Genomic DNA, 14,605 nt, shown 5'->3' with positions numbered 1-14,605 from the left:
TCTCCTTCACGCGAGAAGCTAATAGAAGCTGTGCAAAATCTTGGACATCCACTATGATTCAACACAATTAGAACTACAGTAGTAAATAATTCTCATTAAAAATGTGAGTTATAGCTGTTTGTCACAGAAGATGTGTTGTGTTGAAACCTCATCACTTGATCGTTAGAAAGAGGAAAATGAGGTCCAAAATACGATACACAGCAGAATATGCAGAAGGTGCTTTGGGAATGCTGCGTTTGCTATTAAAAATGATCCTTGTGATTAATGAAGGCTTTCAGCATTGTGAAATAACTGACTCCTCTTCCTCACAGGAGTGACTGAAAGTTAGAAGATTCTTAAAATTGGAAGTTAATGCCAGTGGAGCTAGAAATTTGACAAGTTCATATTTTTAGAGACTGAAGGAAGTCAGGTCTTATTCAGAGTTTCCTCTGGATACCTAATACAGATCTTGCTTTCATGGGAATTAAATGGAATGTGTCTGGCTGTGTAAACAGGAAGTGATAGTGAGGGAGGTACTGAAGGGGGGCAAAAGAAAATTCCAGAATAAAGAGCTCCTCAAAGGTGTGTGATAACTCACAGATATTATACCAACTATGTGGTTTTTTTCCCAAGTGAATTCATGTATTGGATGTCCATTTATTTAGACTTTGAGGTAAGATAGAAGGATTCATTCTCAATAGAAGGTACTTTTCAGTCACATATGCCCAGCAGCAAAATATGTCATTAAGTGTTACTGAGCTCAAGAGAGTGATGCTGGGCAATCCTGCACTAGAGAACAGTTTACAGGTTATTCTGAGGATGGGCAACAAAATCAGAAGAAAACTGTTAATCTCTTCTGCCTATTAGAGATGTACCCTGATAGCACCCTACTGCTATGCAGATCTCTGTAGGTGTCACTTTGTTTGCCTTGTTTTCATCATTTATTCTAGCCCTGGGCCTTTCCATAGAATTTGCAATCCGCTGATGTCCTACAGGCACGGAGTTGGTTTGCAGGATATAAATTTTGTACCTTCTAGGACTAGCTTAGGTCACTTTCAAGCACAGCAAATTTATATAAGTTAGAAAAAAATACTTCCAGAAATCTCAGATTAGAAAATTGATTTCAGAAGCTCCTTTTTGGGTTTTCTGACCCAAATGGACTATATATATAAGACAAGCTGATTTATAGCACCGTGCTTTGCTGTAATAGATGTAAATGTCTCTGTTAGCCATCTCCCATCCCTTCCAGAAATCACATCTATGTAGTATTTAGACCAGGCCTTAAATCTGTTACATTGTCTGTTTCACAACACATCTGTATTTCCTAATAAAAGTTACCATGAATCGTGTCACTAAGTTTATGCTAAACATCAACGTAAGTATCTGTCTCCCATTCTAGCGTCAGAGTAATGGCTAGGGCTGATGTGCACATTACCCTAAGTAATATTTTAATAATGTTTTTTAGTTATAATGCTTCTAATCCTCAGAATCTGCAAACATTAACTGATCATACCAATAAGCCAGGTACTGTAAATAAGCAATATATTATCTTCCCTTTTACTGACAGAAAAAGAAAGGTGGTAAAGTAACGGAAAAATAAGTGAAGTCCATAGATTGTGTTACAATCAGAGCAGGGAGTACAGCTCAGGGTGTCTGGCATTTACTTGACCAGTAGGTATAATCACTTCTCTCCTGTCTGTATGACCTATATAGTCTTGATACTATATTATATACTCTTAATACCTATTTACACTTCCACAAGGTTGATCAAGTTTTTTCAAATAGTTACAGGTGTTTAAAATGAAGGGAAAAATTGCTAAAAAGATTTGCAGGTTCTGTTTCCATATGCTACTTTTCAGCTACCCATATAGGTAGCTGATGTTTCCTTGCAGATGTGTTTATGTAATAGAACAATTTGTTTGAATACAGACCAATGCAACAGCAACACATGTCATTGTCCAGCATAGGCCTTCCTAATTTCTAAAGTCTCTAATTCAGTTCTTTGACTCAGACTTTTCTCCCTCTGTATCCAGTCCAGCCACAGCAAGGGAAAGAATAAGTGAGTATATGCGTTTATTATACATTTCTAGTATGATAATTTCCAATGGTGTTTATGATTTACAGAGTAAAGCAGGGTTTCTTTCTTACATACACAAAGTAATAGTGTGGCTGAGTGGAACAAGGCCTTGATGGGACTGTATGTAGAAATAATAGCAAAATTTAATCTGAAGTGTTGTACATGAGCACAAAGTCTCACTGGTTAGAAATATTGGAAGAACAGCTAACACAGGAAAACCCATCCTTCCTAAAAAGTATCCCTGGTCTTGATCCCTTTGATCTTTCCAGCGAGGAGAGTGCATGCATTTTATTTACTCACTGAATACTAAGTCAAGGCATTATTTACCATTCACACCTATTTTCTGATCTGCTGGCACCACCATGCATTTTTGTTATTGTACCTGGGACTACAGACAATGCACTCAAAAGGAAAAAAGAAAGAATAAATGCAAATATGAACCTTAACTTTTAGAATGAAAGCAGATTTCAGTTATTTTTCTAATCAATGATGTTTTGCTTTCAAACAATTGCATGCTTATAAAACTATGTCTTATCAGGATGGAAAAAACACTACGAAATTTCTCTAACAACTTGTCGAAGTGAAAAAGATCAGATCAATCCATTCTTTAAGGGAATGGCAGTTTTTCAGTGCATTTTACTCTAAGGATTAATTTGAAACTTATCTTTTGATAGCTTCTGGCAAGATCCACTAATGAGCCTGAGAGACCAGATGTGTTCTCAGGAAGAAGTGGCAGTCTTGCTCTGTTTTCAGAAGTCATATATGGATAAATGCAGTGCTAATGATATTAAAATAAGGTATACCTTGAAATGACATCCCATTGAGAAAAAATTATATGGAAATCATAGTTCCTTAGTTACTAAATAACATAATCTAGCATTTCAAGTCAAAAAAAGATGACATAGAGAAAAGCATCTTCCTGAATATAAACATCTTGCCCTAAATGCAAGCACACAAAGTCAATGAAACTCTGTCCTACTTGGATCTGAAATGGGTCTTAAGCCAACTCTTACTGAACTGACTGAGAAGGGAAAGAACCTTTACATCAGTGATTGAGTTTCTTTTCATGTTGAAGTCTCAGATACTACTAGAAGTGCAGATTACTACTTTGGTGCTCATGTACCTGTATTTGTTTCTTTAGAAATCAGTTAGGATAAAAGCTGTTTACAGTATTATTCTTTCACCAGACTATACCAGTTGTTTCTTGGATTCTTCATATCTGAGTAAAAAAAATAGATACAAAAGTAAAATAGAATTCAAGTATTATGTTTTTAAATCTTCATAAGAAACTACTGGATAGGAGCAGATGACAGTTCTTCGCAGAAAATCAAACAAAGCAAGAAGTTCATTACAGAGGAATGGAAGATGAGGGCTGTGCTTAACCAGTATACAAAACTAACACAAAAATGACATTTTGCTCCTTTTCTACCTCTGATGTTTTGTTCTTTCGTTTCTACAAATGGTCCTAGCAAAAGTTCTAGCTGTTCATCCTGTTCGGGAACTGAACCCTACAATACTTAAGGAGAGCAAATAGCCTCGTGCTCATTATAGCACAGCTTATTATCAGTAACAGATTTCAGATTTCTTGTATCAAGGCCTAAGTGATAATTCTGATATCTCTATATCTGGGTCATTTTTTCCAATCAGAATATGTTGGTTTCAGTGCTTGTTAGTAGAGAAGGTAGGGATGTAGTGCTTGAGACTTAAAAGGCAGGAGTTGGTCTTGCTTCCAATTTGGGCTGAAGGTTGCTACCTACCAAACCGGGTATGAAAGACTTACATTTAGCATTTGGTAATCATCACCACCGTAAAGGTTTGTGGCTAAAGAAACTGATGTCCTTCCTCTACTTAACCCAGCCTGGGAAAATTTTTGAAGTATTAATTAATATTACTTTTTCCATATGGTTATCCAGAAGATGTATCTCTATTGGAATTCAATGATGATATTTTTGTGAGCATTCAAGACAGGTTAATATAATTTTGAGGTGTTAAAAATTATTCAAATTGTGGCATTAATATTTTGCATAGTAATTGTCTGTTTATCTCACAAGTGGCCTTTCTAGACTTAAAATTCTCCCTTTGTCATATGGCTTCCATGAGTCATAGGCTTGTATCATGGATTTAACTGATTTTGTTTTGTTTTTTTTTTACCCCTATGGACAACCAGCTTAAAAGTTTCTTTCCATATTTAGTAAATTTTCAGCACAGAAATTAATGAAACTTGCTGCTGAACTCCATAGTTAATACATACATATAAGTTTAAAAAATGAATGCTGGCAATGTCATTCCAAGAGAACAACCTTCCTTAAAAGGCATTTTCTTCACTTCTATAGTGTTTTGTTTAGAAAACTGTGATTAATCTGTTCCTAGTTATGACTCCACAAGGTTTAATGAATACAATCTTTCAAGATAAAAAATGGAAAGTTATTTTTCTTGATTAGCGTTCAGTGTCAGAAAGACCTGGGATCTAGGATGTGAAGATAGCGCTGCCTTTTCTGTCACCAGGCTAGCTTTTGGTACTTTACATCTGGTATCTGGTTTTGGGTTTCAGCTGGACCCACAGCATTTTTGCCATGCTTGAGGCAGGGTTGTTTGCAGGACTGCAGCTGCCAGTATCTCATCCAAAACATGTGACTTCCTGCTAAGTTGGAGTGCTTGTCATAAATTCCAGTTTAAAGGCTAAGACAGAGGGCTAAACTGAAAAAAGCAGGGTTGATAGATACAGAATTTGGAATGAAAAGTGTCCAAAAGTCATGATCAGGTGCCATGAGTGAAGATCTATAAAATTATTTCTTCAATCTAATGTTACTATTTTGTCTAATACTGTTATTTTGATTCTGACATATACGTTGGATCAATATCTGGAACAGATTTTCTGGGCCAAATCCTGTACTGGTATACAATTGGCACAACTCAGAATAAAACCAAAAGTTATTTAAAATGAGAACTGGCTTAGTGTCTACATCTTGGTACTTAGCTCAAGTACAGTATTTGGTGTATGCCTAACAGTAATCCAAGACTCTGCAAGTGTTGAATCTTCCTTGAGGAACTGGAGCAATAAAGGCTCATTATTTCTGTATTCTCTGAATGAATAACAGCAGATAAAATGGTTTGGTGGCACACACAGTATGCTGTCGACCATCAGCCATAAAATAAACTAAACTAATAAGTTAATCTGCTTTTGCCAACATTAATTCAGTAAAAAAAATTAAATTCAGTAGGTTCTATTCGTTAAATCTGGCTCTGTCTGTGCAGTCTTGTAATATATGGTTATATTCATCTTAATATTTCCAGTATTTATTACTGCAGGAAAATCACTGTTTAGTAACTGTAGAAATCAGATTGAAAAGACAGTATGAGTGATAGGAAAATGCTTAAAAATAAATAAAAAACTAAGAGATATTCATACAATTATAACTGTGAAGAATATGAAGGTCAAGATTGCTAAAAATAAGGTAAAGGGAAGTTATGCAATATATATACAAATTCAGAAGAAATAATGTGAATAGTCAAAGTGTCTGATTTTCCAATATTAAGCACAAATACAAGAATAAATGAGGCAACATGAGTGAATTGCCAGGCTCCTTAAATTAGAACAACATTTTAAAATTTTTGAATGAATAAGTCATCAAAGACAGAAATGAGTAATTCCCAGAACTGACTGAAGTTAGTACAAGAGAGTTCAGAGAGCCCAACTACAGGTTGGCCACTCCAAGACTCTCTAAGGCAGTGTTCAGATGCCTAGTTTGGACTAAAGGCTCCTAGAAATCAGCTGCATTTTTTCTTTCATGTGCCTGATACTCACCATTTCAGGGAAGAAAAAATTACTTTTAAGAGGAGTTTGCCTATATGCTCCATCGTTTACTGGATATGAGTAGAATCACAAATGTTACTGGCACAAAGGTCCTAATTTTCAAGGCAGTGAATATATATCTTAGGCTACTTAAGCTTCTAACATGGGAAAATACCTGCTGAAAAAAGGTTCTGGACATGACAGCAATTCTAATGTCTGTTATTTACCCAGCAGCTCTACTCAGAAATACAGTTTGTTTACAAAGAAGAAATTAACTCAGCTGTGGATTTGGCTTTTTGACTGAAACCAGAAGCAAAAGGACACTGTTGACATGGTAGTAAGATTAAAACATTCTAGGCCTGTATAAACTCACAATTAATTCTTCTGTTCTGTGCCAGAAGAGTAGAGATCATATGCTAAAGTATGATTGCTGATTTTGGCCTGAAGGGGACAGCTGAGTGAAATTAGTGAAATGGCCTGATGTGAGTGTCCATGGTTTAGGTCATGGGTTTAAATGCTGAAGGTACAGCCTCCTACTAATAGGAAGCACTGGAAAGATGTTCAGACAAATCATACATCACTCTAAAGTGCATGTCATGTCTTTAAATAATATTTTTGTTAAGGATGCCAGCTGAATTGTCTGAGAGATTGAAGGAAAATGTATCATGACAGAATTTCCACCTGATAGAGTTACTTTGAAAATATAACACAGGCCATATTTCCAGAAAAAAAAAAAGAAAAAAAATGTGGTAGGATTATGGCACACAAGGGCAGTACCGCTAATGCTAAAAGCTTCTTAGTCAGCAGCAGCACCTCTTAAAATAGGAGCCACGGAAGGTATATCACTATATAAAGGATGGTTAGAAACACTTGCTCTGAAATATGAGTGGAGAATAAACTGATAATATTCCTTTCCTTTCTGGACTGTGAAGAGATTGTTATAAATAGTGGGGGGACAGACCCTATTAAAATTAGAAATTACAGAAAAGGTGAGGATGCAGATGGCTCAAGTGTCTTCTGTTACTGCTTCCATAACAAGGAAGGGCACAGCAGCAACTCTACTTTCCAGCAGGAATTGTTTTCAGTCTGAGGTCTTGACAGTAGTGTGTAGAGCACAGCACTCCTGTATCCTCCACCCTCGCCAGCTGGGCAGAGCAACTGTATCTCACACACAAAGTCACAGAGAGACACTAGTGATGTCCTTTAGGTGTATGACTTACAGAGGCCTTCTGGGAAACATGGCATGAGAGACTAATGCATGTGATTTGTAGATTAAAATCTATACTTGCCTTTGAATTCCCTTTCATTTCATGTTTCAAAGACGGCTAGACCGTGGGTTACACTGAGGCTTTATGAGCAGGTCTCTGGAAGACATGTATCCACTGAAGCAAGAAGAGCCATCAGCAGTAGAAAGTAGTTGTAATATGCTTCTGCTACTGAACCGCTACTCTTGGCATGTACTATAGGGAATTGGTATCTTCTTAAGGGGGGCTGTGGTAGCTAAGTAAGATGGCCAGGGTCAGGCAAATGTATTGCTTCATTATAGTATGTTTGATTGCCTGACAGAGCAAAATGCAAAATAAAACTGTATTTGCTTTCCAGCAGACAACTTCAAGCAAAGCCTTAGCTGTACCACTCTATCCCTTCTCTCAGATGCAAGAGGTCAGTAGGCAAAGAAGAGTTTTAGAGAAACTAGCATTTTATAATGCCATTAAGAAAAGCACAAGTACAAAACAAGAATTATGAAGCAATGCAATTAAGATGACTTAGGTGAAGTCCAGAAACTACTATTTCATGTGCCTTGCAAAACATCTCTGTAATAGAAAATATGTAAGCTATCCTTGGCCACTTTTCTCTCTCTCAGCCACTGAAAAATTTTCAGCCTTTCTTACACATTGGCTGAGCCGGTCTCCCCTTGGACTCCTTTGTAGTTTCATGATTAGGCAGTCTCCTAGAAGGGGAAGAAGGTTTGTTTTCAATTGCTGAAAAGGAATGTGGGGTTGAATTCAGATATCCAGCTTCTTGAGCAAGTATAATAAAACCCAGGCTCCTCTATTAAAAACAACAATAGAAATGACAATACAAATAATCACTGCTGATAAGGCACTAAAAGAACAGTGCAAACAAGTTTGTTGTCTATATTACCCTAAAGATAGTTGGAGATACTTGGTTGAATGGGCTTTAATATCATAAACAGCATAGTGAGCACTTTACTCAGACACTACATAGCATAGCAAAGGGAATTAGCATGAGAAAAGTCTTCATGTCTTTATTGCAAACTAGATCAGTAGCTACAGCAGTTGGGTTAAGTCTGCTAATTACTCCTCTTTTAAGGAGTAAGATTACATAATATAGGATTCTGGTTCCCGTAACATGAAGAGGAATTTCTCTATTCAATTCAGTATTGGCATAATTTGATTCCAGTACTTTCCATATCCTCAAGTTTCCAATATAGCAGGTCTTCTCATACAAAGGAAATGATAATTCAGTCTTCCAGAACAAGCTTTTGTGCTACTTCTCTAATAAAGAGAAGAAAGAAGGGGACGAGATGCTGTATTCTTCCTCCTCAGTGCTCATAGTCACTGCCAAGCATCCTGGTATCACAGGTGAGACTTAACATGTCTGCTTTTGCTAAATACTTTTCTTTTTATTTATATTGCAGAATTGCCTCGGAAGATGATGTTGGCAAAAATTAAGAAAGGTAATTATGTTTACATAGTGGTCTAAGACTTTTATACAACGATAAGGGATTTAGCTTCTTTTGATAAATTCTTTATGTATTGTTCCAAGCTATCTCCTAATAAAAAAAAGAACGTCAGACTAAAGTGCGTTCTTATTCCCAATCTTCTTCTTCTGTATTCATCAAAGACTTTGAGAACAGTTGTGGTCACTGAAGATAGTAGCTGCAATCTCTTCTCCCCAAAATAAACACATCATGACACTTTTTTCCTCTTTCTTCAATAAAGAGAAAAGGACTCTGCAGAGATTCAAGCATCATATAATTAGCCATGATGTGGAGTTCTTATTATGTGTTTTGAGAATAATCTAAATGCTTCCTCCACTGTTTAGCAAAAATAGGAAAAAATCACTCTGATACAGAAATTTTCAAGCATTGCCTGTGTAAGAGCTAACAGAGGTTAGGGAGATCCCCTAATTACTCATTAAGCAAGGGGGCAAGTTTCCCACTCCTGAAGGGGAAAATTTTACAGAAATTTAAATGGCTGATACCCAGACTTCCTAAATAGCCAATGCTTAAGCACTGAGAATCACTTGTCTGAAACGCTGTTGGACTGTTGAGGTAACCTATGTTACTAACAAGGATGTTTAAATTTGACACTTAAACGGGGTTTGTGAAGACTTATTCCACCTCACCCACTCTTTCCACATTAGAGACTTATCTGGATTGGGTCCAGTGCTGGTAGCTGGAGTTCCCCAAATACAGACTTGAGTAAATCTCTTCACAAGTCAGCTTCTCTTTCTCTGCTTACCCTCCTTCCCTTATCCTTCCTTCCATTTGCTTTCTCTTGAATTGGTGTGCATTTAACTCCTCACAGAAATACCAATATTTGCACATACATTTTGAAATAGACCAATTAAATCATTTATCTTTGCAGAATGATATTCTGGAATATTTTCATACTGAGATGTTGGTTTTCTTTTCCTGTTGTCTACTCTCTTTTCCATTCTTAATGCACAAAAAAAAAAATCGTGATTCAATGCTATGGAAGTTACTAAAGTTGATTTCCCACAGATGCTGCAGACATTTGGCACTACTTCCTTTAAGGTCTGACCCTAGTTCATTTTTGAATGACAAAACAGAATATATCCTGTTCAATTCAGCTCATGGCTGTCATCAACATCATTACATGTTTACTATTGTTTCAGTAACATAGTCTTGAATATTGAGTCTCTAGAGAAAGAAGTGGCATTTAGGAGTATAACACTAGTTTGTATAGTTAGGATTATATTGCCTTCATGACCTCTCTCTTCAAAAGTGGCTATAAAAGATAGCTGTGAGCTCAACTTATTTGGACTTAATTTCCTTTTTCTGCAAGAACCATTTTAATATAAGGATTTTCTAAATGAAAAGCAGCTGGTTTTAAGAATCAGTCATAGTCCTGTAGTCTACTTTACATACCCTTATTGTTATCTGGTTCCCTTTCTCAGTTAATATCTATCTAATAATCTTCTGTTATTTCACAATATTATGTAATGTTTGATAAAAGAATTGTTTCTGTAGGTCCTATTGTCTGTGAGCTCCTAAGAGATGGTATATGGAATAGATACCACTCTGGTAGATTCTTGCCTGCTACCTGTCTACATAACTGTCTCATTTCTCTTCTCAGCTGAAAGCATATCGTATGCCTTGCCCATACCTTTCATAGTTGTTTGTCTGTGTGAACTTAGTTTTGTAAATCTGTGAACACCAATAGGTGCTGCATTTGAATACTAAGAAACGTGACATATCTGAACTGTAGAATACATACACTTACTGGCAGAGAACGCAATTCGTAGTGAAAAATCAAAATTAAGCTATCCAGGAGTGCTTAAAATAGTTAATTTTGTTACTTTATGCAATAAGATTTTAATGGTTTAATTTTACATGTTGTCTCTGAAAATGACATTTTGCTGTTCATGAAGCTTTATAACACTTGAAATACAAGATATTGACAATTATTTCTTGGAAAAACACTGATTATGAGCTATTATAATGTTTTATATGAACATATGATGTGCATCAATTTAATAATATTCTTGTTCTAGCAATGATTTTTAATAGATACTTGGCTAAAATAGATGTAATAGGATTAACTTTACAACTCCATAATCTACTCCAAAATGTTAGGGCCTTCAAAGTAATTGTTCTATAGTCATTTTTATTAAAATGGCAGCCCCCTGCACACTGTTTTAGTCTCAATATTTTATTAAGTTTCACAGGTAAGGAAGGCCTTTATAGACAATCATATCAGATGTGACATTATATGATGGCTAAAAACACTTTTCTCTGAAAGTCAGCTCAGTCAAGTATCATATTTCAAAGTATCTACTAGCAAGAATTTTAGAATACCTCCCCATATATTTCATTGTTGTTTCCATTATGTTCTTTCAAGAATATAATTTTGAGAAAAAATTGAATATGGTGAGAAATTGACATTTGGGGATTATTGTATGGTTACGTGTTATTCTTCTCTGCCAGAAGCCATGATATCATGCCTTCGTATTCAGTCAAATTGCACAGTATTCATTTGTTAACTTTTTTTGATTATATTGTAGTTACTGTTTGCAAACTAGAAACTGGGACTGAAAAATGATAGTTAGAATAACTGCTCTGTCTCCCAGTTTCCTGTATCCTGTTATAGCAGTAGACTGTCCTAGATAAAATCCGTTGTTAGATTATTTTTCTGTTCCATTTTTAAAACTATTTTTCCTTCTATTTTAACATTGCTTTCTGTATAATTCACGCTAACATTGACTAAAAAGACTACATAAATTACAAGAATGTGTACTTAGATTCAAATGATCCAGCTGAGATTCAAGTCTTGTTTTAATTCAGAGTAAAACCTGATTTTCTTTTTAGAGCTTCAGTGTAGGAGGACACTTAAAGGAATCATTAGTCCTCATTTTCCAAGATATAATTTACTGGCTACTTGAAAAGAGGAAAAAAAAGCAATAAAAATGTCCCTATAATGCTCCAGCAGAATATTGCAGTGTTATATATAGAACAAAAGTAGCAGTTATTTTACAGTTGGTCTTTAGTCCAAAGTTACAGGTTTATTTTATAAAGTATCTCCAGTTCTATTGTTGTCTTGGAATGTGTGTTGACTTTTTTTTTTCCTCCACCCTGTTCATCATTTACCATTGTTCATAGAAAAGCCCAACTTCTGCTTTCATGAGAAAGACCCTGGAATCTGCCGAGGATATTTTTCCAGGTATTTCTATAACAAAGAGACAAAGATATGTGAAGTATTCAAGTATGGTGGGTGCCTAGGAAACCAGAACAACTTCAAGAATTTGGAAGAGTGCCAGACTACCTGCCAAGGCAACTGTAAGTTGTTGTCCTCATTATTCTTATTTTTATTCTTGTATAAACAGTGTTGTGCTTTGAAGGTATCTTGCATGGAAAAATAAAGGCAACTTAGGGTACCCTGAGGTGGCAATAATTTATATCTGAAGTTAACATTAGTTATATATATTTTTAAATAAAAATTTAAAAATGAAAAATATAAACTAAAAAACTGGTAGGTACTATTAATTTTAATGAATATTGCAGGACTCGTACTTTTTTACTTTTCTCATGACAGTTAGTTGCCTGCATATATGTTAATTCTACAAGCCCCTGCAAAATATATATTAAACCTGTGTGTGTAAGAAAGAACACAATATTAATTTTCAGAAATCTGCATACTATTTGATATATCTAAGTTAAAACAAATAGTGTGTGAATTATAATTTGAAACAGAATATTAGAATCAATACAGACAGATGAAGCAATTAAAGTAACATCAATTTCAACTGAAGAGGGCATTTGGTCCACAATGAGTACTGTTTCCTGGCCGTACCTTGACATTAGAGCATCACATTTCTCCATTAAACTTGCCATTATGGGAAAAATTTTATAAACACACTTTCTAGGAAAGAAATTTGGGGAAATTCAGTTTGAAATATATTGTAAAAATGTTGGTACCTATGTTGAGGAAGGTAGAGAGTTTACAGTAATGGAGATTATAATGACAGGGAATGAAGAAATGGACCTATTCTGGTCACAGCCACATAAGTCTCTTTCTGTAATCTAAAATCTGCCAGCTGCTTGGCTTTATAATATCATAAACTGTTAATATATATTTTTAACCCATACATCTGAATATATTCTTTTCAAACCAAGTCTTGTAATGAAAAGAGGTGCCAATATAGGAATTTCTGTTTTTACTGTTTCCTTATTGTGCATTGCTAGCTTCCCACCAAAGAATTATGGGAAACCTGTCCCTCACTTCTGACTGATTTGGCTGTGCAGCTTAGGCTACAAAGCAGCCATTCAGACTGACCATAGATCATTCATCCATTTCCTCATCCTACTAGTTCCTATGCATTGTTCTATATCAGAATATAGTAACCTTCATAACTCCTCTCCCCTTCACAAAGTACTTCATTTTATTCATAGGACGAATACAGTTCCCCACCCAGAGCCTCCAGACCCTTTTGTCTTGCTTGTCTCTAGTGGGCCTTTTTCCAGGACTGTTTCATAATCTGCCATTTTGGCAAGGGGAACTTGAGCCTATTCACATTTAGAAAAGGAAAGACACACTATGGTTCTTTTTTAAAGATATTTTAAAGATAAACATACAGAGCCATGTGCTTTTCCCCTGCCTTTGCTGAAGCATTTCTTCCTAGGCTCTGATTGTAATTTTACCTTCTGGACTAAAAGTTGCAGAATGCTTTTTTTAATTGACTTTAATCTGAAATAACACCTCCATGTAAATTTGTATGAATACCCAAGAAGAAAGAGAGGATTGGGGGCCATTGCTATCATTTAACTAAATCAAAGTTTTTACCTTAGTGATATTGAATCATTGATACCAATTGTTTGGGGTTTTTTCCTCATTGGTTTCTTTTCATTTTTCTTTTAGCAAATTTATTGCCAATTGTTCCAGCTGAAGAGCATCCTAACACTGTGAACAGTAGCTCCCCAGAGGAAGAACCCAACCAGTTTCCTGGGGTTTTTGGTAAGAAATTGCTTTTGCTGTTTATAGTTATCCTTTTTTAATGCAGGCACTCCTTGGCTTGTCCACTCGTTTTCCCATTTATTTGAAGATATGTATGTTAGTTGAAACACATAAGCACAGTGAATTCAGTAACATTAAAACTAGCTTCACAGCCATTTTATTGTCAGTAATACATATTTTGAAAAAGGCTTACAATTGCAAAGGTTAAAATGTCTGCTAGTAATATAAAAATAACCTTACCAATACATGTTTAATTTAAATCTTACATCAGTAAAATTAAAGAAGAAAAAGGAATCCATCCCAGAGTTGCCTCAGCACATCAGTGTCCTATGCCTGCAGGACTTAAAGAAATGCTGCCTTGTAGTGGTCTTAATACTGGCATGGAGCAAGGCAAATGGGTACCAATCATAGCTTATTTTTAGAGCTTTGCTGTGTCTAGATAACCCATCACTTGCTGTTTCACCCCTTTTTTTCTCCTTTTAGTCAATTTATTGCCAACTGCTCCAAATGAGAAGTCCAACACTCTGAACAGTAGTTCCCCAAAGGAAGAGCGCAACCAGTTTCCCATTTTTTTTGGTAAGAATTCGCTTTGCAGTTCTTAGCTCTCGGTCTTTCATATGTGCTCTGGATTGCTTTTCCATTCCAGCCATTTTCCAACATACCTGACACTAGAGAATAGGCTTCCATCTATGTCAAATGTTTTGATAAGCAAAGAAAGTCAAAGCAAAGAAATATATTGCTAACAGATCTTCCATAAATATCAGAAAGTGGAAGACTGAGCACATCTTGTCCTCTTCTGAAAGTGTGCACTTGCTGAAGGTCTGATAAATACAAAAATGTAAAGACCAAAAGCAAAAGCAGTGATGCAGAGTTCTTTTAGTCAAAATTAATATTTTTGTGGGGATCTAAGTGGCAGCTGATTTAAAGCGCCTTTTACACTTTAAAAAAGGACCATATTTGGATTTTGGAACATGGCACAATATATTTATATGTTGATGGCACAATATATTTATCATCACAATTTTTTATTTTCAC

The 14,605-nt window shown here is 35.6% G+C and overlaps 1 protein-coding gene across 4 annotated transcripts in view; it reads left to right on the top strand.

Moving 5' to 3' along the window:
* The window catches only part of TFPI (tissue factor pathway inhibitor), a 44,082-nt gene that overhangs the window by 21,726 nt on the left and 7,751 nt on the right, over positions 1 to 14,605 (top strand). For all 4 annotated transcript variants that reach the window (XR_014228411.1, XM_082314390.1, XM_082314391.1 and 1 more), the window contains 4 exons: positions 8,512 to 8,550; positions 11,719 to 11,895; positions 13,475 to 13,570; positions 14,054 to 14,146. Coding sequence is in view for 3 of the 4 variants with exons in the window: in XM_082314390.1 (XP_082170516.1) it covers positions 8,512 to 8,550; positions 11,719 to 11,895; positions 13,475 to 13,570; positions 14,054 to 14,146 (405 nt within the window). In the remaining variant the exon portion in view is untranslated. The remainder of the gene's footprint in view (positions 1 to 8,511; positions 8,551 to 11,718; positions 11,896 to 13,474; positions 13,571 to 14,053; positions 14,147 to 14,605) is intronic.

This window comes from Platalea leucorodia, assembly GCF_965183815.1.
Source record: "Platalea leucorodia genome assembly, chromosome: 5".
Lineage (NCBI taxonomy): Eukaryota > Metazoa > Chordata > Aves > Pelecaniformes > Threskiornithidae > Platalea > Platalea leucorodia.
Note: the sequence above shows the minus strand (reverse complement) of the source record. Positions and strands in the feature narration are given on the sequence as shown.